This window comes from Cyprinodon tularosa, unplaced genomic scaffold (assembly GCF_016077235.1).
Source record: "Cyprinodon tularosa strain WSP-4 unplaced genomic scaffold, ASM1607723v1 ctg287, whole genome shotgun sequence".
Taxonomy (NCBI): Eukaryota; Metazoa; Chordata; class Actinopteri; order Cyprinodontiformes; family Cyprinodontidae; genus Cyprinodon; species Cyprinodon tularosa.
The window spans coordinates 345,835-370,871 of NW_024038993.1; the positions used below are offsets into that span (position 1 = coordinate 345,835).

At 39.1% G+C, this 25,037-nt stretch overlaps 1 protein-coding gene across 1 annotated transcript in view; it reads left to right on the forward strand.

Annotated features, from left to right (window-relative positions):
- The window catches only part of LOC119787076 (B-cell lymphoma/leukemia 11A-like), a 45,431-nt gene extending 20,862 nt beyond the window's left edge, over positions 1 to 24,569 (forward strand). Inside the window, exon 3 of the mRNA XM_038290703.1 lies at positions 18,786 to 24,569. Within this exon, the coding sequence (XP_038146631.1) occupies positions 18,786 to 20,767 (1,982 nt within the window). The 3' untranslated portion in view covers positions 20,768 to 24,569. The remainder of the gene's footprint in view (positions 1 to 18,785) is intronic.
- The last annotated feature ends 468 nt before the right edge of the window (positions 24,570 to 25,037 follow it).

Genomic DNA, 25,037 nt, shown 5'->3' on the forward strand with positions numbered 1-25,037 from the left:
AATATGCTGCAGGGCAAACATAGGAAATATATTGCTGCGCGTCTGTGTGCTCCTGTCTTAATGTGGGTCTTCATGTAAATGGATGCAATCCTATTTGCATGTATTTCACACATGCTAAGATTTCTTTATTATTTCTAGGGAAGGTTTTTCTTCCTCTTCTATTTATCTTTTTACTTTTCTCCAATCCTATTTGCTGTACCTCCTTTTCTGAGAAATGTGTTTTTCTTTTTCCTATCAATACACTGCATGGCTACTTTGGTGCCAACTGAAGAGCTTGCTTTTTTACATTTGTGTGTCTGAGAAGATGGCTGTTTTTATAATGCCCCCTGCTAATTTGCATATGTATATGTGCAGATTGTATGAGAAGAGCTCTCACACTTAGAGCAGTTGGGTGGGGATGATGTTGGGGGGTTGATATGTAAGGCTGGGAATATAGTTTATGTGTGTGTGCGTGTATTATAAGGAGGGGGTCTTGTTGGCACTTTTACCCCCACCTACCCCCCAGACAAAGCCGGCCACTACTCCCAGATGGCAGTCTGCTCTCTCCGGCCATGTGTCTGGTGTACGTGTGTGACTGTGTTATGGACAGAGGCAAATACAAAGGGGAGGGAGAGTGATGGAGAAATCTCTGAGTGAGAGTTGAATGCATGAGATTCAGACTTATAGATAACAACTAAATGTATACACATGTGCATAGATGGGATGGGTTAAGACTTCCTGGGTGTCCCTTGGTTGTCTATGCTTGACATGACTAAAAGCAGTCTAGTGTGGTCTCCCACTTTGTGTTTTGCACTAAATGCATTAGAATACATAATTCAAGGCAGATGGACACAGAGAGGGAAAAGAGGGGAATTTGAGGATAGAAGGATGAACTAACAGAGGGAAACAGGGGAAGGTTGTCGTGCTTTGTCTTATGGAGATGACCTAGAGATGTCCATGGATGTCTGCCTAATGAGGTCAGCATCGAAGAGAACGCATCAGGATTATGTTTATTTTAACAGTCAGCTGGACGGCGAGACAATGAATGATAAAGCAGGGACACCGTCGGTCTATGACCAAGAAAAGGATGCATAACATCAAAAAGGTTTACCCTGAATCCTACTGTTGGTTGACCTTTTTGTAGAGATTTATGCCCAATTTTCCTGATCTGGTTTGTGTACAGCTCTGACCTGCTAATAGTTAGTTTTAGATTAATTTCTACATTGACTTTAACTTTGTTGTTTTGCAGAAAAGACAGAATCAACACTGTAAACTGTCTTAACACCTTAGATGAGGGATTAGCGCGGTAATCACAGCTGGGTTTACTCAAATAGCAGCGTCAGTATCTATTCTCTACAGAATTTAGATCCATAACTGTAAGATTATGCAAGTATGCTGCAAGAACAACAGGGTTGTAGAAGCTCAAAGGATAAACACCAACTTGCTGCTCTCCATTCAGCCTTCACATTATCTGCTAAACCGTTGCTTTTTAAGTTGCTTTTTACACCTCTGTGCTGCTCCGACTTAATTTTAAACACCTCACGGGAACCAAACATGTATAACTTTGACTCACTGCACCCTCTCTGAAGAGTGTTGTTTTTCTTGGGACCTGTTGTACTTGGGGTATAAGGCTAGAAAAGGTTAAACATTTGGGTCATTCTTGTGGGATGATCAAAATGAAAATCTGTTTTTTCTAGTACAAGGTGAGTCTTCTGTGACACTCTTATGTATGTTTTATTTGAGGTGATCGATGAATTCAGATTCTGTGATGTCCATTAATAGCTCTTGAGTTAGGGGACTATCTGATAGAGTGTAATGGTTCAGGTAATCACAACCAAAGCCTTCTTACGAGCTGTGTATAAATCCTGTGCTCCCACCCCCTGGGGATTCTAAAGGTTTAAGTAGGCCTGCAGTCGTGTTAAGAAGCAGCTTTCTATTGCTTGGATAGACTCCAGCTTTTATGACCTTGATGTTTGTTTTTCCTTGTTTCCTTAGACATAAACACAGCTCTCACATCCAGACGCACAGACAAAAAGACAGGAAGTTATCTTGCCCTGTGTTTTTCTTTTCCATCAGGCCTCTTTGCAAGCGCAAGCGGGACAATTTGAGGTCTTGTGCGCATGAGTACGAAGACCGGTTAACTCAATTGGTGTGGGAATTTTTCAGTGAGATCCCAAACTCCCAATCAAACACAATTGTCCTCCCACCATCTCCCTCTGCGGCCCTCCCCTCAGACCCGTCAGACTGGTTCTCACTTCCTTTCATTAGAGGAAAACGTTTCTCCTTTTTCTTGACCAGGTGGTATTTTGTTATCACACAAGAAACCAAAGTCGTGTATGACAACCCTTTACCCTCACAGTTCAAAGTGCCAAGATAACTGTTCTTTATTTATATCTTTATTGAAGCAAGCATGTCTCTTGCCAGCTTGTGCTCTGGCAGGGAGAGATTTCCATGCTGGACATGCCCCGTCATCCCTAGGCTCTCATACTGCAGTTGCTGCCAAGTTGTAGGGCCAGATTGCCTGTAATAGGTCTGCCATTTCCTTCTCATCATCTGTCAGCACTCCAGTTCCAACTGCTGGGTCCAAAGAGGGCTACTGCTCTCCAATTAAAAAGGTTAATTTGCCCTCATGCATCCCCCTCTACACCCCTTCTACTGCTTTCTATGACTTTATTAGCACTTATTTTCACGTATGTTGCTTCCCTTGATCATTTTGTTTGTGTTTTTTGTATTTTCTTTTTAAGCAATCTTCTTTATCCATAGAAGTGTTAAGGGTGAATCCTCATTAGCATTTCTGAGCCACAATTTCTAGTAAACTATTCTTATTAATTAGTTATTATTATTTTCTCTAAGAACAGCGGTTTGTGTTATTTTGAGGTATTTTTGTTTAAACTGGATGTTTATGGCCAGATTCAGTAGAAGGAAAATTAAGTTGAGATAACGCTTATAATACTCTGGCAGCATAACCTATTACCTTGCTTCTTTATTGTCAAAGGTACACCTTGTTAACATTGGCCTCTCCTCTATTGGTTGATCATATCTTTTATAAAATCTAAAATGTTTTTAATGTAAAAATATTCCAGTGGCCATTACTGGACCAATGTTTGTTGTTTGAAACAAGGTGAACAAAACAAAACTTTTAACCATTAGCATGTCAAAACTACGTACATTTTAATGCATAACTTTCAAATTTATTAAGTGCTTCTAAGGAAATGCTTAAAAAGTATTGAAGTGACAAGTTTTTTTGTTTTGGCTGAAAAGAACAACTGTCGCTGCATCTTGATAGAAAGGGACAATTGTTTTATTTTAATAGAAATTTAGTTGACTGGAAATATTTCAGGAAGAAAAGAGAAAAGATTATTGCACAGCTAATGTTTGCTTCTTCTCTTATACTTGTGTAACTCTGTAAAAGCACAATGGCAAAGTATATTGTTCTACACAATACGCCTACTCGGATAACTGATACAAGATTTACCATATGTGCATTTTTGCTTGTCTCTATACCACCATATCAGTATAATCTATTGGATATATACCATTGGTATAACTGTGCTAATTAATATTTGTTATTTTAATTGTTTTATTGCTGCTATCAACCTTCAAATGAAATTGATGATATCCTTTATTAAATCTTTTCTTTGAAACAATATTTTGACACTAGATTATAGCTCATAATAGCCCATGCCAAATAAGATGAACCTTACAAGACTTCAAGCATAACTGACTATTATGTTAAATATTCATAGCTCCCAGCATTTATGTTTTTATAAAATAACACTGAGTCAAATATAACAAAAGCCTTTATGCTCTTGTTGCATATACTTCAATAATGCAGTTTGTATAAGTGTCACACAGGTATCATTTTTATTTTGTCTTTTACAGCTATTCATCTTGCCATTCATTATGGATTTCAATTAAATTGTATTATGATTCTCTCACTGAGACGCCAGTCTTTTCAGATAGGGCTGATCTTGAATTAATGAAAACTGTAACCTGCTTCAATGGAAGAGAAAGTCACCGGTTTACTTTTCTATCAATGATCTATCCCACTCTGACTGTTCTTGACCTAATGACCTGCTACTATTTGCAGGCATGGCGCTTTGATCTGTTCTTTTCAGAATCGGAATCGGAATCAGAAATACTTTAATAATCATAGAGGGAAATTACTTTTGTTACACACTTTTACCTTCTTCTTTAGTTTTCCCACCCCACAGGTTAAAGAGAAGGAGTTCCTTGCACCCTCTGTTGCCCATTTTTTCCTCGAGCTTCAGTATTTGTACCACCTGACCCTCTCCTTAGGTAATCTGAATAAAATAATGTGGACATGCTGCTGTGTGAGATCAGTACAGATACTGGTCCTAACCTCTATAGGTGGGGCTCCTTTCTGTCAGCCAGTGCTGCCCTCAAATAGTGTGGTTGGGCTTTTTTTTGCTATGCTAATGCTTTAGGACATTTATTTAATTTTATTTTTTGTTATGGCATTTATAAAAATATTTAAATCTTAAGATTTATGTTTATTATGAATTTGGTGACTCATAAAACTTACTGCAAGTATTTAAGCCCTTGATGCTTATTGCTGCAAATATGCAACAAACCCTTTGTATTGCGTAAACAGCCAGTTGCCAGTTCACGCATTCAGTGTGAACCTAGGAACCTTTGGCAATCTCTTGTTTCTGTTACAACTGGTCCCTAGCAGTGTTTGTTATCATTGACCTTTACAAACGCCTTAGACTTAGACAACATTTAATGTTGCCACAATTTTTTTTCAACTCCGCAATATTAGCAGAGCAACCAGCTACCTCTATAGCTGTTGCTCTTTTAATATCACTTGCTTGTTCTCTATCACTACCGTAATAACATTCCGAATTTAATTTAATTTCATTCATCAGTTGCTAAAATCAAGGCCATTAGCAGGGACAGCTTCTGCTGGGCACAGGTTGTCCAAAACGGAGACCCTCCCTGAAAATAGCAGACATCTATCTACTCGTTTAATGTTACTTCTTAACTTTATAGTGGTTAAAGGTTTAAAAGATATGCCCCTTCTTCACTTCCTCCATTTGGCCTGGTTCTTCTGCACTTCACCAATTTCTAAATATTTCCATTATTGCTTTTTCAATACCAGTATTGGATTTTTTTTCAGCTCTACTCAATTTTGATATAATTTATACTGTATAATAAGTGTGACTTTTTTAGTGTAGCTGCCTTAGTCAATCAGCTGACAGTTCAGTATTTAACATTCAGCTTAGAGCATTCTTACTGCTTTTAAAGTGCAAATGCAATTGTTTTAACTATTACTTTGTTATTTTTATAAACATGCATGGTTTTCAGCTTTTAAACTAGTGCTAATAAATTAACTGGATGAACAGGAGGTAAGGATAGAGGGGGGAGAGAAGGAGGATGGGATCTGAGTAGTTCACCCACCATTAGAGACCTTCCCTGGACTCTGAAAGCAGGGTAGGTTCCCATGCACTGGCAAGAATGGCGAGCCCTCTTCGGTTACACCAAATATCTGCTTGAGCTGCTACAGAGAGAGATATTATTAGCATTATTTTGCCTTAGTTATATGAGCTCAGTGCTTTTAGTCTCCTCTTGTTTAAGTGGTTGACTGACACTTGAGTTTCAGCAGCAGATTAAATGAAATTTTAGCAGCTTTTTCTTGAGGCCAGGCTATAAAGCTAAACAATGGGAGCAGCTGCCACTAATGTAATCTAGAATGGTCTCCTGCACTGTGAAGCTGTCCACCACTTTTTTGTTTTGTCCCTTTTCTTTTTACGGTTTTAAATACCATTCTTGACACCCTTTAGCTAACGCCTTCTCTCTTCTGCATATTCACTTCTGTGTACTGCTATTTACTTCAGCTTTCATGGACTATTCCCCTGATTTTAGTAAAGATAATAAAGGTGAAAAGTAACAATGGGCAACATCCATTAGATGCAAACTTTTATTTTGTAATGCACTTATTGTTGTTGAAACTAATTTAAAGATACAGTATTGTATCTTCCTTAAGTATCAATACTTTTGAACTTTCTTTGCATTATTTACTTTTACAGACACAGATTATGTATTATATTGAGATCATTTCTGACATGCCAACACAAATTAGTGCATTATCGCAGATGGGTAAAGGTGAGATTATCTAAACTGTATCCTAAGTGTTGAACATTTAAATGAGTACTGTTTAATCCATCATAAAAAAAAATTGAGTTTGAAGCACATCATACCTACCTTAGCGTATAATTAAACTGACAGGCTGGACAAGGAGAGCATTATTATGAAAACAAAACAAGTTGAATGTATTCATAGCGTTTGTTTACTATTATGCCACTAAAGAAATATTGGTACAATTATTGGGCCAGAGAGGTGTTCTGACGTGAAAACAGAGCACACCACTCGGTAATTTGATATCAGTATATTGACAGTTGTTTTGTGACGGTTTTACCGGTTTGAGAGAAGCATCATTAAGACAAGCAGCTAAGAGGCCCATGATAACTAAAGAGGAAGGTCAAGCACTTCACAAATCTGGGCTTTATGCTAGAATAACGAAAAAAGCCATTTAAAAAAAATATATACCAAGTAAAGAAACATGGTAGTGGTATCATCATGGTGTGGGATGCTGGCAGAGGGAAATATGGGTGGAACTAGATACAGAATTCCGGAGGAAAACCTTTCAAAGAAGGTTCTATAGCAAAGCAATGGCTGTACCCATATATTTGGTTTTACTTTTACCTTTTTGCCAATCTCAGTAGCACCGAAATGTAGCTATATTTTCCTTGGTAGAGATAAAAAACAATAACAGTCCACAGTTTCATAGTGCATGACTTGAGGTCCTCAAATAGACTGGTCTATCACCCATACGTGAATACAAGGAGGTAAATGTTTTTAAAACAGGTTTTTTTGTGGCCATTAAGCTAATTAAAATTGTCCTGATTTCAAACCAGCCATTTCACTGAAATGCACTGCTGCGAACCCTGGGAGACCAGATGTCACTTGAAGGGTCGTTACTCTTATAAAGAAATAAGTGCATCGACCTAGTTGCAGCACAACAGTCCGCTAAGCTGAAATGAGCCCGCTATGCTGGTGAGAGTCCTGATATCAGATTGGTTGCTTGGATGCCCTCAGAGCACTTTGATCTCTCCGATGATTTTCCGTAGGTCTAAACCATATCTGCAGAACATGAATGGAATGAGCACATAAGGCCACGTACAGTTTGACCTTGTGCAAACACAGTTAATTTCTCAGAATGCAGCACAAGCAGTCCTCTTGGTTTGCTGCCCCTGTGACCCCTGTGTCAGGCAGGGGTTGTCAGTCCCTCTTAAAAGGACAGGGTGGATCCTGAGAAGCTGAGTTCATGTTGACAGTGAGGGGAGTCACATTCCTGCCAGGGCTGCATATTTTGACACGATCATGGACAAAAACAAGAGCAGGAAAGAATACCTTTTGGAGATATACATATTAGGAATCTGTGTGTAGCTTGAATTTGGGATACTGCTGCTGCTTCCCTTCTCTTTTTTGCTCTACTGTTTTTTTTGCAGTAGACTGTAGAACAGAGCCACAAACATCTGGTTCCTAAATCTCAATTGGAGAAGCTTCAGAAAACAATCCATCCTCTGATCATTAATTCACACTAAGCCATTTCAACAAGCGTATGTGTTTACTGCTCTGTAACTGGTTTCTTCCCCAGTGTGAGTAATTTTAGTATATATGAAAACATTAAATAAATACATTTAATTGTTTTTAGTTTGATTGTATGGGTACAGCCCTGCAAAGTGTAAACATCTACATTAGCATCATATTTGCCGATTAGCTGTGTCTTGACATTCACTGCTGTGGAATTTTGGAGTCTGTAACTTTTTTTTCTGAAGAAACGATGGCTTAGAGGTGCACACGCCCAGTCAGTCAGCTTGTTCTCAAGTGTGTCCTGTCCTGCAGCTGTCTGTGAATAAATTCTTCTGTCACCATTGGCACTCAGCCTTTCTTCACATGTCCTGCTCATCAACTTTAAGGTCTGAAAGTTCATTTTGGCATCCCTCAAAAAGGTTGCGTTTGCATTGTATGAAATGTGTGATTACTAGCCCTTTGCTGGAGATTTTGTATAGGTTTGTCATCTGTCTCAGTTTCCTCTCTGTTATGAGATAGGATTTCATTTGGCTTTTAATACAGAACCATTATAGAAACTGAGAAGAATTTATTGCAGCAAATTTACCTGTCGGCAGCAAACATGTACGCGCACCACATGTGCCTTCGTAAACCTGATGACCCATATAGGTATATGGTCTTGTCCCCTTTTTTGGCACTCTTTTTTTGTGCCCCTCTGCTTTGCCCTCCCTGCCCTCTCTTTCTACCCTCGGGTAGTTTCCTATAGCCCCCCCTCGATAAATGTAGTAATCTATAGGAGCTCTGAACTCAGACAGATTTTTGGCATGGTTGAGCTGGTTGCTTTCCAACACGGTTTGAGATCTTAAGGCCCTGGCCTTGTTAAAAGACTGATTTATGCTTTACAGCTGTGCATAGCAAAACCTGCAGGTTGGATATCTTAATTAATATCCCACACTCTTACTGCTTGGACCTATGTATGCTTCTAACACAAATCCTTGGAGAATAAGCAGAAATCTCTGTTTTTAGCAAATTGAAAAACAGTCTAATGTGTTTATCCTATTTTAACCATATTTTTTACTGCTATAAAACCTTATCAGAACATACTTCATCAGTTATACAGTAGGAGTTACTTGGAGGTGAGTAACTTCACCCGTGTGGCCTGCCACTACCTTGTATTAGGCTTATCTATTCAACAGAGTGTTGCAGATGGTAAATGCAGCACTGCCTTGCATAATTATTCCCACCAAAAATGTTTGACTTTTTTCACCAATCAACAAACACAACTTTGTTATAATTTGGGAGTATTTTTAGTGTGAAGTTCTCCCAAAACCCGAGCTCAGTAAAAGAATTGGAAAATTATGATCTGTAGAAAGAAAGCAATTAGATATCCTCTTTGCTGGTTCCACCCAACACGTTGAGGGGACACAGCAAGAGTGTGAACACAAGTCTTTTTCTGGATCTAAATCGTTTGGCCTTCATGTCAAACTTTATATGTAACAACAAAGTAACACTGTAAACACACCAATCCCACGGTAAAGCATGGTGTTGGCAGCATAATACCATGTTTTTTTTTTCCACATGGAGAAAGAAGCTGGTCATGGTTGATAATAAGATTAATGGAGCTCAATACAACACAACCCAAGGAAAACAAAACAAGAATGCAAAATACTAGAGACTGGGCTTGGGTTCATCTTTAGACAGAACAACGTTCCTGCATGTACAACTGGACATAGAATGCAGTGGCTATAATTAAATATTCATGTAGGGGCCAGACTTGGAAATGTATGTTCACATATGCTCTTTACTGTATCTAATCTAATAGAGTTTGAATGATTTGCAAAACAGAGCAAAATCTTTTCTCTAATTGAGCAAAGCTGGTGGAGACATGCTTCAAAGGAATAGCAGCTATAATTGTAGTAAAAGGGGCTTTTTACAAAGAATTGGTACGAAGTACAAATTTACACTAGAAAGCTTACATTTGTATTTATTGGAAAAATGTAGATATCTGTTTTTCTCTAATTGCACAATGAATTAATTTGAGTTAATCTATCGAAATACAAAACAAATTGAAGTTTGTTGTTATAACATGAAAAAAATGTACTTGGTAAGAGACATGAATATTTTGAGTCTTCGAGCCCAAGGTTTTAAATCATACTGTCTTTACAAGCATGTTCAGTACAAGCTTGTGACATTGTGAAGGATTATTCTACACTGTAATATGCAAGCCCATTGGGACTTATTTCGTTTGCCAACCAGTTTTTGTCCAAAGAAGCTTGTGAGACAAGTGTGACCCTGCTGGGTTATCAGACCTCATAAATCCCAACAACTTTACTGTCAATTTTGTGGATGGAGAGTAAGAGAAGGAAGCATATGCAAGCCACTTTGGCTGTTTGACCACTTCCTTTCTCAGCCACATCTCTTCCTGATTCTGTTATCGCATTGAGGAGGGTTGTACTGGGCTGAACAGGAGGCCATTTTGCAATTTTAATTTGTATTTGGCACAGTGCAGTTTGCTCCTCGATGAATTAATAATAGAGCCAGGCATGGAGGGTTGAATCAATGGGTGGTGGTGGATTGTAGCGCTAAGGTCTCACAGTTTGTGGCTGTGTTGTCGTTCAAGAAGCTTACTACAGAAAAGCAAAGAATAAAATTACTATGAACTTGTGACAGTGTCGCTTTCTGGCTTTTACAGTCTTCATGTTCTGAGCTTTATCTGACCCCTAAACATCCCTGGACCTAAAGGCTGGCTGTTCATACTTCCTTAACCACTCGACCACCGTGTGCACAGTCACACACTCCAGATTTGACGCGTGTTAAACCCTCAGCCACCAGAGCTCTGGGACCTTGGTACACTCTAACACTGGTCTTCCTTGTTCAAAGGGCCATGTCCCTCCACAATGCCTTAAGGCTCCGATGCATAACGAGATGCTATGGTTGGCCCGAGCTCACGTGCCCTGGTCCTTACACCCCGAGGTGGAGGGAAACAGAGAAAAATAACAGCATCTTTCAAAAACAGCCCTTGTTCTCTGGCATCTCCATGATGGCCACGGTTGAGAGCTTCTGGGGCAAAAGTGAGCATATTCAGGAACAAACTGCTCAGTTAGTGTTAGCCAGAAATTCTGTGACTTGTTTACAGGTTTACTTTTACTTTCCACTGTAACCTCTGGACGTGGAAATGGTTCTTTATCAGTACTTTGATTACGTCCGAAACCTTTAACTTGTTAAATACAGTAGACTTGTCTTATCGTAGTTTATCATGTCTTTCTTTGTAATTGTAATCTGCAGTGACAGAGTACCTATCCCAAAGTTAAGAAACAGAATTGAATAAACTCGACTAATGAGTTTATTTATTTCCTTTGCTCATTTAGAAAGAGAAGATAAGATCACTTTTATCATACATTGCCCTGGCAATAGGCCTTTTTGGCTTGAGAATAACAGTTAAACACTTTTTTTTTCTAAAAGCCACGCAAACAACTTCATCCAATCAGTTTGTCTCCCTGAGATATACCTTAACAACTTGGATCATTGCATCAGCTGAAGTGACTGTATAATAGTTTGGATATAAATGAGTTGCCTTTTTCAGGATCAAATGTACTACATTTGAGTGTGTTGAACTAGATGAGAAAAAAAATGCATATTTTTTTCTTATGCTTTGTTAAATCCAACAAATAAACTTCATGTAAACTGATTCAGGTGCAACCATACATGATTGTGCAGCTTTGTTTTTACCCCCTCAGTCCTTTCATCATATTGCGACAGCAATTCTGTAATGAAAGGAGGGGAAGGGAATAGCTACATAAGGAACAGCTAGTGAGAGGAAGGGATTATTCTTAACCTAGTTCAGACATACTCTTGCTGTGTCTGTGTGCCATAAAGTGTGAGATTCTGTGTAAAAGTCAGGCCCTCCATCAGCTCACAGATTCTCCGTCTGCATGTTAGAGTCTGCAGTTCAAGGAATCAGAGTAACCCTCTATTACCAGCTCTTCCTTTGTCATCTCCTTTGTCCCACTCTGTTATTCCTGCACTCCTCACTCTTCTTTCTTTTATAACCATCTAAGTAATTCAGCATTTTTGCTCTATGAAATGGCAAAACTTTCAGTTTGTGGAAGCAAAAAGCTGGTAGGGATGTACTCTGAAAGACTTGCAGCTGTAGTTTCAGCAAAACTTCCGACTCAGAGAAGCTAAACACACAGGTTCACCACAAGTTTCACATTTTTTACTGTAATTGATCATTCTCATTTAATTTCTGTAATAATATTCAAGTATTTTATAATAAACGTTTTAAAACTATATTGTAGTTTGTGAAATATTATAGTATGTGTAGAAGTTTAAGGAAAATCAATCCTTTTCCAAGGCACTATCCACTTGTACTCTTGCTGTTGTTGATTAGCTTCAAATAGAGAAAAATATGTGCTGTTGTTTTTTTTATTCTGAACTTTTCAATTTCCTTGTAATGACAAAATGAAGGGTTTGTCTTCTAATGCCAAAATTGTTTGCTAGAATTTTGTAAATTCTACCTTTCTTGCTTCAGACTTTCTTTGATAATTTTAAGATAATTTCTTAATCATCCTAATAGTTTCACTTTGTGTCTCATATTGCTAAGGAATGATCAAAGCAGAGGGCCAAATTCAGATCTCTAGTCTTTTCGTATGATGTTTGAGATGCTCTGTCCATCTGTCCACATGTCAAGGGGAAGGAAAGAGGAGAGGTCAGATACAGGGCGCTGTATGCTCCGGTGAAGCCAAATCGCATCCCGGCAAATGGTATGCAGGCTAATAACGCGCTCCACTCGTCCAATCGCCGCCGAAGAAACGGTTTTGACAGTCTCGAATGCCCTGCCCCAGGGGCCTTATCATCCTTCACTGCTTGCCGGCCTCCCTCCCCTGTTTCTCTTCTCCTGATGCTATCTATCTGGAGATTTATGCAGAAATGTGCAGCTAGCCGACCTCCCTGGTCCCCCTCCATCCGTTCTGCAGGGATGGCAGCCTGTCATAAGCTGAGCTATGCAGAGATAGGAAAGCTCAGGCTGCTGGGTTCATGTCGTGCGGAGGCTATCTTGTCATAGCGTTTCAAACAGGGATGACACACTTATCTGAATCTTGTTGGACCTTTTTATATTAAAGAGGCTAAAGATGGCTGAATTTTAATTTTAATGTTTTGTGTTTACTCCATTTATTTAGATTAAATTAATATTTACTCTTCATTAGCGTATTTCACTCTGCTCTCCTCCATCGAAGCTGAAGGTTATTGAGACATATCTTTTCTTTGACAGGAGGCTTTCACATTTCCCCTCTGAAGCGTCTGAAGACTTCTTGCCCATCTGGGATATTTTCCAAATCCCAAAATAATATTACTTGTTTGTGTCTCCTTAGGTACCAGTATATGTGTGTTTAAAGTGGAGAGCTACACTTTGCAGTTTCTTTGATTTCTCTATTTTATTAAATTCCACATCCACTGAGTGTTGGCTTTTTTTCGATGGTTTTTTGATCCTGCAAAGTAACTACCAGCTTGACAAATTATTTCTGTGGATGCTTCTATAGGTGACAGTCCGTTTAATTCAACTGGTTCAGCTAAAAAGCCTACAGGTCTATTCTCTGTACTATTAGAGCCAGCATGAGAAACAATAGTGTCTGGCCTTCCAGCAACGCTGGTAAGCAGAGGGCAAATAATGATCTGCATCAGAGACATAACTGGCTCTGCTTGTGGGAAAGGTCTTTTGGACCTGAACCGCACCCAGGCATGAAGCTGCTCAACCTGGTTTGGTCGACAAGGATGGATAGAGCAATAGATGAAGGGGAAGAAGAGAGATGGATGCAGGGATAGATGGTTAGGTTGCTTGGTCAGTTCAAACTCAGTTCAACCGAGAAAATATCAAAGAGATTAAGGTCACGCAGGGAATCAGAGAGTGTGGAGCTATGCTAATTTTGAAATGATTCTGGCAAGCGCTGTTATAAATTTAAATTCACACACACACTCACCCACGTACATTTATTGAAAATGCCATGTGGCTACCTAACACTGTGTGTGCATGAGCAGCATAAAAGAACGTTCCACAGCGTATCCTTATAATAGAAATATGCTGTGTTATCCAGCATGCTCACACAAATTAGTCTATAGTCTATAGTGTGTCTATGATAGTTTACTAGTAGCTCAGAGCAACTCCTTATTTCCACAGTTGCTCTTATCTACTCTCAGGTGAATGAGATGGAGAAAGAAAAGGTAAGACAAAGCCAACAGCCAGTAGGTTTCTTTTAAAAGAGAGCATTGAACCCCCCTTCCTAAATGTACAATGGATCTTTATCTTGAAATGTTTGCTTTCCCTTTTTAGCATTTTCTTGCCAAAACAAGCATTTCCTCTTCAACCCTTACACAACCCACCTTTTTATTTTTGCTTGCAACCTCTATGTTTTCTACTTTTCATCTTGTGAATCACCCATCAGCTAATAATTCCAACACCCTCAAGTATTGGCTTGTTTTCTGTTTATAAAGCAGCATTTCTTGCAATTAAGTTTCTTCCAAGTGTCCAGGTGCTCTGCAGACCACAGTAAGCCCTGCCCAAGTCAAAGAAGCAAGAGTATGAGCCTGGTTGTGTTGCAGGGAAACTGACTAAGGTACAGAGATAGAGTCGGTAAGAATTAAGGTCAAAGTGACAAGTTTGCAAGATGAGTCAGCTTTCATATGATGATAATTTTTAATGCATGTATTATTTGAATTATCTCTAAAACTGCTAATAAACAACTAACTAAAAATGTATGTAAATACAGCTGAAAGTCATTTAGAAGAAAGGGACTTCAGAAAAGAACTGGGCTACATCCACTCTCTCTTTTCCCTCATCATGTCCTCTCCTGCTTCACCCTTCACCCCTGTCCAATTCCTGACTGTGAATACCCTAATGACATAAACAGAGTAGTAATCACATTAACACCAGTTATGGCTAAAGGCAATCTTAAGAGACACTATACTGACAAGCCTCCTTCCTTCTAAAGCACTCACTCCAACAGCTATAAACACTTATGAATATTGGTGAGGACCTGTATTAGCATAATCACTTTTAGGTATTTGTAAGTGCTCCCTTAAGCCATAGCGACTGATAACTTTGAGAAATGGCCGTTACATGCTGTGTCCCCCAAGTCTCCTGCCCATCTGCCCTTATCCTTCTCTGTTCCTCTTCCTCTGTCTTTTTGAGGACCCACAACCTAATCCTGTTAGGTTGTTCCTCCATTAGCCTAATGACCAATAACAGTGAAAGCTATGTGGTCACACTAGGACAACTACTTGGGTTGGTCAAGGACAAATCAAACTTACCAAAAAAGAAACTTAGGTCAAGAAAAGTGTAACAACTTGGAGAATGAGTTGGACAAAAAGTTTAGAATACATTTGAGGATGCAGAGAGCTTATCTCATTGCTTAAAAACTGCTTCAAGTCAAAATCTCCCATTGCTTGCGGACATGCCTTGCTTTGGGGCGCTAACGACATACTAATCCATGTTATCATACAGCAGCCAAACAAATTCCTCCTTCAATAAATGTTTGTACATCACTAATCAAACTAGTCATGTCATGGTAGGACTATAGGGGCTACTGTTGAGAGCTACAGTATTCATAAAATGCATTTAAGGGTTGAAACATATTTGAGACCTATTATGGAACACCATTGCCTTTGCTATTGTCCAGACAATAGACTACAATATCGCCGTATACCTGCTAACCGCTACTTACTAATTTCATTGTGAACTACAATGTGTTTTAAGTTGGGAGATTTGTTAAGTACCTAATGACTCACCAACATGTGTTTTTTGTCAGGGTGCATTGACCAGAGATTTTCCAGTTCACAACTTTTAATCCAATTTTCTGTAAAGGTCTAATTTCTCCATAACTTTCTATCACTATAAAAAACAACAAAATACTTTTAATTGAATTTTAATTAGCTGAGATCGAGTCAGAGTTCCTCTGTAAAAGATGACACTTCTTTTCCATGACTTCCAGATTGCCTTTCAAGAGCATATTCAGTTTCATTTTTAAACACTTAATACTTGAAATAGCAAACTTTGTCCGTACTTGCCTTACTTGCCTCTGTAACAAATTTAACAACGATTAAACGAATATTGGTGTTACCAATTCTGAATGATCCCTTTACTGATTGAAAAATAATACAATTTTCAGACTCCTCTCGCTACTCTTATATTTGCTCTAAATCCCATGGCTATTGACTGTCCATCAATTAGTAACCCTAACCCTAATTACAAATTCGGGCTACATAGCAAGACACATCATTAAATTTTACAGCACTGTCATGATTTCATTGTCCAACTCCATGGTATAATAGCAGGTTGACTTCAACCTCCTTTGCTCCCTTGGCCTATTGGGACGGCACACAGATTTCATTCTTAAGGTGTGCTGTGTGAGATTAGTTGATATTTGACACGTGCACATCAGTCACCTAGGCTGAATGTTGCTTGCTTTGGGGTGGTTTCAGTAGAATGTGAGGTTATCTGCTATTTAAGGGACCAGTTTGATTACAATCAGGATCATATTCTCTGCCTGGCAACTTTGAACTCGCAGATATGAAGTCTATGCCTTTCTTTGTGTTGCAATGTTCTGAATGGCTCAAAAAGTACATAATAAACATAGCATGTTTGCTGATTTTTATTTGTAATATTGTAGATCTGATTTTCTCTACCTCTATGAGTTATTTTAGTTTCCACCTCTGTCTGTATGTCTGTCTGTCTGTCTGTCTGTCTGTCTTTCTCCCTCTTTCTTCTAAAGTCCCCTCTTTCAGTCCTGCCATGAAATGGCAGCTAAGGGCTTGTCAGTGTGGTTTCTCCTCTCTGCTGATCCTATTTCAAAGGGACCTGGAGATCCAGCATTAGCCTCAGCTCTGCAGCTCTCCAGCCCTAACTCACCCCAGACTTTAAGTTACTAGAAGGGTAGAAACAGATTGAGAGAGAGTGGGAGATTCTCTTTTATTCCATTAGAAGATAGAGTTGTTTGTAAGACCCTCCTTCCTCCCTCAGAGTTCTCTTTTCTTTTCTTAAAAAAAAAACAAAAGAAAAACATCAAACGCCTTGTCAAAATGTCTTTTATCCCTTTGAATTACTTTTCTTCCATTTCCAAGAGGATGACTATTAAGGACAATAGTGGGATTATTTAGATATCTTATGTGCCATTGTTGTAATTTCTGGCAGCCGTTGTTGTGACTTTCTAATGTGCGTCATTGTGTCCATTTCTCGGATCCAAAAAACAACTATTATGCTTGCTTATGGTTTGAGTACAGTTTGTCAAATATTCATGCAAAAGGTGATTGTATTGGTTAAGTTATGTTATAGCAGAGATTAAATAATGGATTTACAGCAGGCCTTTAAATGTTTTGTGGTGGCTTTTGTTTTCTGTGGAAAGGATGGTTGTCAGTAGGACCATCCCCTTCACAACATACTAATTGTTCCACTTTTTTTTCTCTTGACTCTTTCAGTCACTTTCCAGACTCCTCTTGAAAAATCCATTATTTATCCTTTCTGACAGTCTTTGCCTGTCAGAAAGCCCTTATCGTCCTTTCTATTCTCTCACAATAACAGAGAAAGTTGTTTTCCTCCTGGGGCATTTACCTTGTATGCTCACACATTATGGTATAACATTAGGAAGTATACAGTATACAGGCTTCAAATCAAAGGAAAATGTACAGCAGAATGTGGGTTATTGCAACTATTTTTATGGGGGATATAGGGCTCTCTTTTAAAGCTGTAAAAACACACATAATCAGGAAGTGTGTGTTAATGTAACTGGCACTTTTTATTTGTGCTTATGAAAGAGAGGAAAGAGGCTGTGAGAGAGCAAAAAATCGTACGGGCAAATGGCTTTTTTATGATGGAAAAATTCCATAGTGGGTCAAAGCCCATTGCAGGTGGCAGCAATTAACTGTAATTTTTGCAGATTGTAATGATCCATAATTTACCATTATACCCCCTTCCAACTCTTTTCATTCAGGAGAGAAAAGGTTTGCGTGGAGGTTTGATTTGGTTCACATTTTATGCCTTGCTCTGCTCTTTAAGTGGTAGACTTTGTGGGGGGGGGGGGTCTCTGTGGCTGAGGACACAAGAGATAGGAAGCGAAACCTCTAAACATCAAACTCGTTTTACCACGGCTCGACCACAGCATCTCTCCTTTCTCATCTTTCTCTGCCAGCTTTGTCTATAAGCCGTGACCAGCTTAAAACATATACAGTCCCCGTTATACATGGTTTAAATATCTTTTTCTCTCCCTTGTTCTTCCTCTCTTTGCTATGGATTTTGGGTTCAGTGTCTGCAAATGACTTTGGACAAATGCCCTCCAGAAGAACAAAAAAGAGAGAGAAAAAAGGATTTTAAAAAAGGCAAAAGATGAAAGGAGGAGCACATTTGCAAGTGGTGGATGCTTTTTATTTTGCATAGCTCTCACTTCTTCTTCCCCCTTCTTCTCGTTTTCTATTCACCTGAGAGGATTTAAATAAATCCATAAAGCATGAAATATCAGAAATAGAAAAGTAATGCATGAAATGCGTTTTCAAAGGAACCACCCCACCCACGCACAAAAACCCAGATGCAGTTTCTTTCCTGGCTTTTATTTCCTGCGAATGTGTGTTTCTTTCTGATAAACACTGTTATAATTATTAACACGTTACCCCTTATTTGTATTTGTCGTTAATATGCAGCATTCAATACATGTCCCACTCTAGAATTGCTAATTTTGTAAACAAGGTATTGGAGGGGAGATGAGTGTGTTTAACGAGATTAGGCATGCATTGTCAAGCAGATCTCAGGTCAGTGTACAAGTGCAATTGAAAGTCAATTACTGTTTGAATTATTCCTGTGCCTTCTGATCTGTATAAATTGGCCATCGGCAGCATAAGATGTGCCTTTAGATTAATAAATAAATTTGTTCAGAATGTATTTATTTTTCATTTTACAAATTCTACATTCTAGTGATTTGCACCTTTAAACCACCCTTATTTATATTTCTTTTAAATGTTCACAATGTCTCCTCTGTTTTTCTTTTCTATATTTCTGAAATTTCATTTTATGCTGACAGTTGTAGTCAAAGTAGTATACGGTAATATGAATTCTGAATGTCAAAAATCAAAACAAAACAAAGAAACAGATATATTGTCCTGCAGCCTTGTTTTCATTTTATGCTTTATTTTAATCAAGTTTTTTTTTTCTCTGTTTATTTTTTTGGCAGATAAAGATGAGCCAAGCAGTTACACCTGCACCACATGTAAACAACCCTTCACCAGTGCCTGGTTCCTGCTCCAACATGCCCAGAACACTCATGGCTTCCGCATCTATCTGGAGAGTGAACCTGGCAGCCCTCTTACCCCACGTGTAGCTGCCGCTCCTGGGATGGGGGGGGATTGTGCCTCCTCCCAGCCACCGCTCCATGCGGTTCACTTGGCTGATGGGAGCCCTTACAGCCTTTTGAGGATGCCGGGATCAGGGTCTGGCCGGGATTCAGCATCCACACCACGTGAGGGCCGTTATCCTCGAACCCCCCCATTATTTAGCCCACCGCCTCGCCACCATCTCAGCCCAGATGATCTTGCCCTGGCAACCCATCATCCTAGCGCCTTCGACAGAGTGATGAGGCTGAACTCAGTGCCATTAGAACCCCCTCAGAGCATGGACTTCTCGAGACGTCTGAGGGAGCTTGCTGGGAATGCCACCAGTGGTTCTCCCCCTCTCTCCCCTAACAGACCTAACCCTATGCAACGGCTGCTACAGCCATTCCAGGCAGGTTCAAAGCCTCCATTTACAGCCACACCTCCCCTCTCCACCTCCCACTCCCCATCTGGGTCCCGCTCCACCCCTAATCCTGTATCAAATGTAGTCCAGCCAGGTACTCCTCTCAAGACAAAGTCTTGTGAGTTCTGCGGGAAGACCTTCAAGTTCCAGAGTAACCTTATTGTGCACCGGCGAAGTCACACAGGGGAAAAGCCATTCAAGTGTCACCTCTGCAACCATGCTTGCACACAGGCCAGCAAGCTGAAACGTCACATGAAAACACACTGTCAGAATAAGTCATTGGCGCTTAATGTCAAGTCAGATGATGGCCTATCAACTGCCAGCTCACCTGAACCTGGTACTAGTGACATACTGGGCAGTGCCACTGATGCACTCAAGTCAGTGGTGGCTAAGTTCAAAAGTGAAAACAATGGGATTATGCCTGAAAATGAAGAGGAGGAGGAGGAGGAAGAGGAGGAAGAAGAGGAAGATGAAGAGGAGGAAGAAGAAGAGGAGGAAGAGGAGGAGGAAGGGGAGGAGGAGGAAATCGACAGTAAGCCCAGAGTTGAAGAAGAGGGAAGGAAAAACTATCGCTTCAGTGTGCGACTGGAAGGGGCCCGCCACCACCAGAACAGTGATGCTCTACATCCACATCGCAGAAGCTTGTCTCGAGAGCCCGTTGAGGATGACTCAGCTGTTGAATTAGACCGCACCGATGATGCATCCACCACTAATATAAATGGCCTTGGACGACTGTCCAGTGACAGCCTCTCTAGAAAGCTGCTGGGTGGGAGGATCAGTCCTGACACACTCAGCCCTCTATCCAAACGCATCAAGATAGAAAAGGATATAGACCCACCTACCCCTACCATCCCAAACACAGAGAATGTCTATTCTCAGTGGTTAGCAGGCTATGCTGCCTCCCGGCAACTCAAGGACCCCTTCATCAACTTTACAGGTGGGGACTCCAGACAATCACCCTTTACCTCCTCATCTGAGCACTCATCAGAAAATGGCAGCTTGCGCTTTTCCACTCCCCCTGGTGAGCTCGATGGGGAACGAGCCCCTTCAGGACGCAGCGGCACAGGCAGTGGGGCCAGCACTCCACACGGCGGCACCGGAAATGGCCGACCGAGCTCCAAGGATGGCCGCCGCAGTGACACCTGTGAATTTTGTGGCAAGGTGTTCAAGAACTGCAGCAACCTGACGGTGCATCGACGGAGCCACACTGGGGAGAGGCCATACAAGTGCGAGCTGTGCAGTTATGCATGTGCCCAGAGCTCCAAACTCACCCGTCACATGAAAACCCACGGACAGATGGGCAAGGATGTGTACAAATGTGAAATTTGCCACATGCCTTTTAGTGTGTACAGCACTCTAGAGAAACACATGAAGAAATGGCACAGTGACCGCCCTCTGGCTAATGACATTAAAACTGAATAGGCAAAAAGTCCTCTCTCAGCTCCCCCCTGGCTAAAAACCAACTCTGGCTATGTAGCCACTAAGCAAAGGGGAAAATACAACAGGGTTAGACAACAGAATGCCGTGCAGCCCTGTTCTCCAGTCACTTTTGGAGAAAACTTGATGCATGATCCAGTACTGGGGCAATACTATTGCATCAGAACTTTTTGAGCCTTTCTATTGTGCAATAATTTACACATTTTTGTATTTTTTGTAACTGGACAGCATGCTTGGTGTGTTTTGGCTACTTAAGGTAAAAATCTTCCTGGTTGGAGGATTTGGTTGTACATGTTTTGCTGTTGATACTTAAAAATTTTCTCAGCATAAAAAAACCCTGTTCGAAATAACCCAAGCTGCATACAGTATGTACTGTTTTACATATCATGTACAGTTTTGTGTTCAAACATAGCTGACAGTGTCATATTGTCAAAACATCAAGACAAGCAGGGTCAAACATTAAACTGATCTTTCTGAAAGATTTTCCATGCAACATTGAGACGAGATATATATCCATATCAATATACATATATCTATCTATAGATATATATATTGATATATATGAATAAGAATTGGGTCATTTATAAAATGCTGGGCACTAGCGCCAATAAATAGTTCTTTTACAAACATTGTGGCTACTAAATGTAGTGTGACATGACGACAAAGAGTGCCTTGGATATTTTACCTGCATTAGATAATTCTCCTTTTTGCTATGAGCTCAGAGTTTCAGCTATAGATATTTACAGGACATGGGGAAGATGCAGGTCCTTGCATCAAGCACCTGCACAACCTAGTTGCTTTTTTGGGGAGACTTTGCAGGACCAGCTGAAACAAACCTAAAAAAAAAAAAAAGATTTGTGTTTTTCTGGTAAATCTTTTAATTGCCTGATTAATGCATATTAATTTTTTCATGATTACAATTCTGTTTACTGGCATGCAACATGCTTAGGAAGAGTTAGAGGTTTTTGGTTTTGGTGTAAGTGTTTGGTACAACTCAAAAAAGGTTCTCTGACAAGTTGTTTTAACCAACATGAAGCTCTTAAAGTTTCCAGAATTTTTTGTTTTTAAAAAATTTAAAAGTGCAGGTAATATTTTGTAAGTAGCACTGATTTATATTCCTTCTGTTTTAGCCATTCTGGCTATAATTTCACCTCAAATAAAAAAAAAAAGGGGGATTTAGTTCTTGCAACTCAAGATGACGGTTAAAAAGTAGAGATGCACCAATCAGGCTTTTCATGGCCACTTCAGGTTTCTGTTCTTTTTTTGTCCTTTTTTTTAAGTCTGACCTGCCAAATATCATTTAGATAAAAATATTTTTTTTGTGTGTACAAACCACAGCCTATAAAAGAGGAAAAAGGATGTGCAGCCGATTCTTTACTTTAGGAGTTTGTCTTGAATCCAAATGAAAATGCATCACAGCAAGCTGTTTTTCTTAGTGTATAAAATGGTAGGAGTCATTATGTTTGTAATGGATAGCGGGACATTTTTAAATTCTTTAGTGTTTTACCTGCCAATCAAGGAAAATTGGCCTATTCTGTTCTCTGGCCAACTGATTAGTGCATCTTAAGGTTTGGGTTTGCAAGTGTGTAACAGGGAGCTTTGGTAACAGGATGTGGAAGCATGGGCATGGATGATTGTTGGAGATGCACCAATCCAACTTTTCAGCTAGTGATGATTTCATTTTTTTTTTGCTTCATGTTTTTGACCTATTCCAAATTTTATCTACGAATATCAAAACAATATGAGAAAATCGAAGAGCTTGTTTTAAATTGCAAAGAAAATGAAACCATCCCGAATGAATGCATCAAAGCATGAGTTCTTACACACAAATTAAATTTGAAAGACGCTGAAGGAATCTGAAACAATTTGCTTTGAAAAACATCTAAAGCAAATAATACAAGTTTGACAAACGAAACATGTGTACTTTCTAGTTTTTGTAACTAAAAAGTTCAATTTCTTTCTTTTTTCTTAGACCTAAATGTGGCTATTCTTTTTGATGATTCTAATCTCCTTCCCATGTCAATGATGATGATGATGATGATATAGCACTTGTCACTCTGCCTTGGATTCTGTATCTGCCTCTCTAATCGGAGGTACAGTTGGTTGAGTATAAAACGAGGACCAGATTCCAGATCTGGAACCACCTACATGCACTGTTCAATTTTCCCAGTTTACAGTTGGGCGCTCAAGGGAAAACTCACTCTTATGCTGACAGATTAGCACGGCGTATTTGCTTACTATTAAAAGAAAAAGAAAAAAAAAGAAAAGAGACTTTGCTAGCCATCTTCTGAGAGCTACAGGGGTTTTGCTCTTGGAGGTATAAATGCAGGAATTGCCATACAAACAATAGACACAATAAAGCTCATAGTCGTAAAATTAAATTTTTTTTTTTATCTGTTTTAAGTAAAACCTCAGCATTTTTAGGGGGAACCTTATTTAAATTTTGTTTTTGAATAATTTTATTTTATTTTTTATGTTTCTCTAATCTGTCATGGTAGCATCCAGGACTGATCACTATGTAATGAACTTTGTAAAAAACAAACAAAAAAAACAAAAACATGTCTCTCATCTTTTTGCCTTTACTAATAGATACAAGTCTTCAGGTTGAACAAAAATTTGCATTGAGGAGAGATTTATGATATATAAATATATAGAGAGAACCTAAAACACATAGGAAAATGCACACTCTTGTAAGTTCCTATGTTCAAAACACATCTATGGTCTACTTTTTTCCTGTATTTAGAATGGTATTTGAAATTAATGTTCACTTAGCGTAGGCACTTATAGTATTTATGTTGGAGCCTGTATTTTTAACTGTTTTGCCTGTACTCTTTAGAGGTTTCAATGTACTCTTTTTTTTCTGTAGTAAAATAAAATCCCAACAAGCTGCCACCGTATATTTTCCTAATTTGGCAGGATAATATAGTGTGAATAATTTGTATGCTTTGGTAAAAAAGTATGTTTTTGAAAAATAAAAGGCTGTGGTGTTCCCCGAAGGGTGAGAGGCCATATGATGGCCTTTTCAGGCAGTCCCGCTGGGGTGACCACAATGAGGTAAACACAGGTGGTTGTACATATCTTTTTTGTTGGTTTATATATTTTTTGTTCTCTCCTGCCATTTTATATGCAGTAATACAAGCTATTGTTGGGTTTTTCTTTGTAGCCAACTTTTTACTGTCTTTGATCATGTATCACCTGAAAACATTCCAGCTGTTAAAAAAAGACACATTTTGTCATATGCAATCAGTACAATATTTACCTGAAAAAGTTTTTTTTTTTTTTTTATATAGACAAAATAAACCATGGTGCTTTTTGATTTGAAGATGGTACGATGGTACAACTCATATGCAAGGAGTATAATCACAAACAAATGTGGGTACATGCTGTCATGCCGCTGGTATTGAGGTACATTTAAGATTTAATCCTGTGTTCTGAATTTGCTTTCAAGCTGTTTGCTCTGAACTGAACTTGAAGTTGGCCCCTGGCATAGGTCGACATTATTTATTATGACTACACACACACACACAGAGAGAGAGAGAGAGAGAGACCTGCTCTGTTCTGAACAGATTCACTGCAAAAATAATTTCAGTTCTTCTCCCTCCTTGATTAATTATGATGGCCTAATTTCTGTTTAATGACCAAAGGTCATTGACCAACGTTTATGAGTTTTTCTCAACTTGCAAGTTTCTTGTTATTGTTTTCAGTTTATGGAAATGCCACTCTATTTTCAGCTGTTTTTCTTCACTCAGCCATTTTGTCTTGATAATAATAAAATGTATTATATACATATTGGAATTCTGTGCTTCTTGTGTTGCACCATGTCTCTACTTTTACATACACATTAGCTTTAATGACTTCATAGTAAAATTAGAAACCAGGATTGCCCTCCTGGCTCTAGTTCTTCCCAAAGGTACCCTAGAAGGTTGAGGTCAAGACATGCAGCCATGAACATACGAATTCATTGATTTGGTACACAATACTTTTGGCATTAAGTGTTCATAACCCTTGAGCTTGGACTTTTTTTATTTTACTTTTCCTATACTAAATTTTTCTTCCAACAATTATTCCAACTTTGGGGATAATTAAAGAGTAGGCTTTTAAAATCAGTGTCTGAATATAATTGATCTGCCAAGAAATGGCTATGAATATGATTTACAAAAGGCATATTTGTATATTATGCTATTATATGATATACAAATATGGCTTTTATGGTATTATATGATGGAGTGGTGTTAGTTAGCTCGTAAGAGCGGAG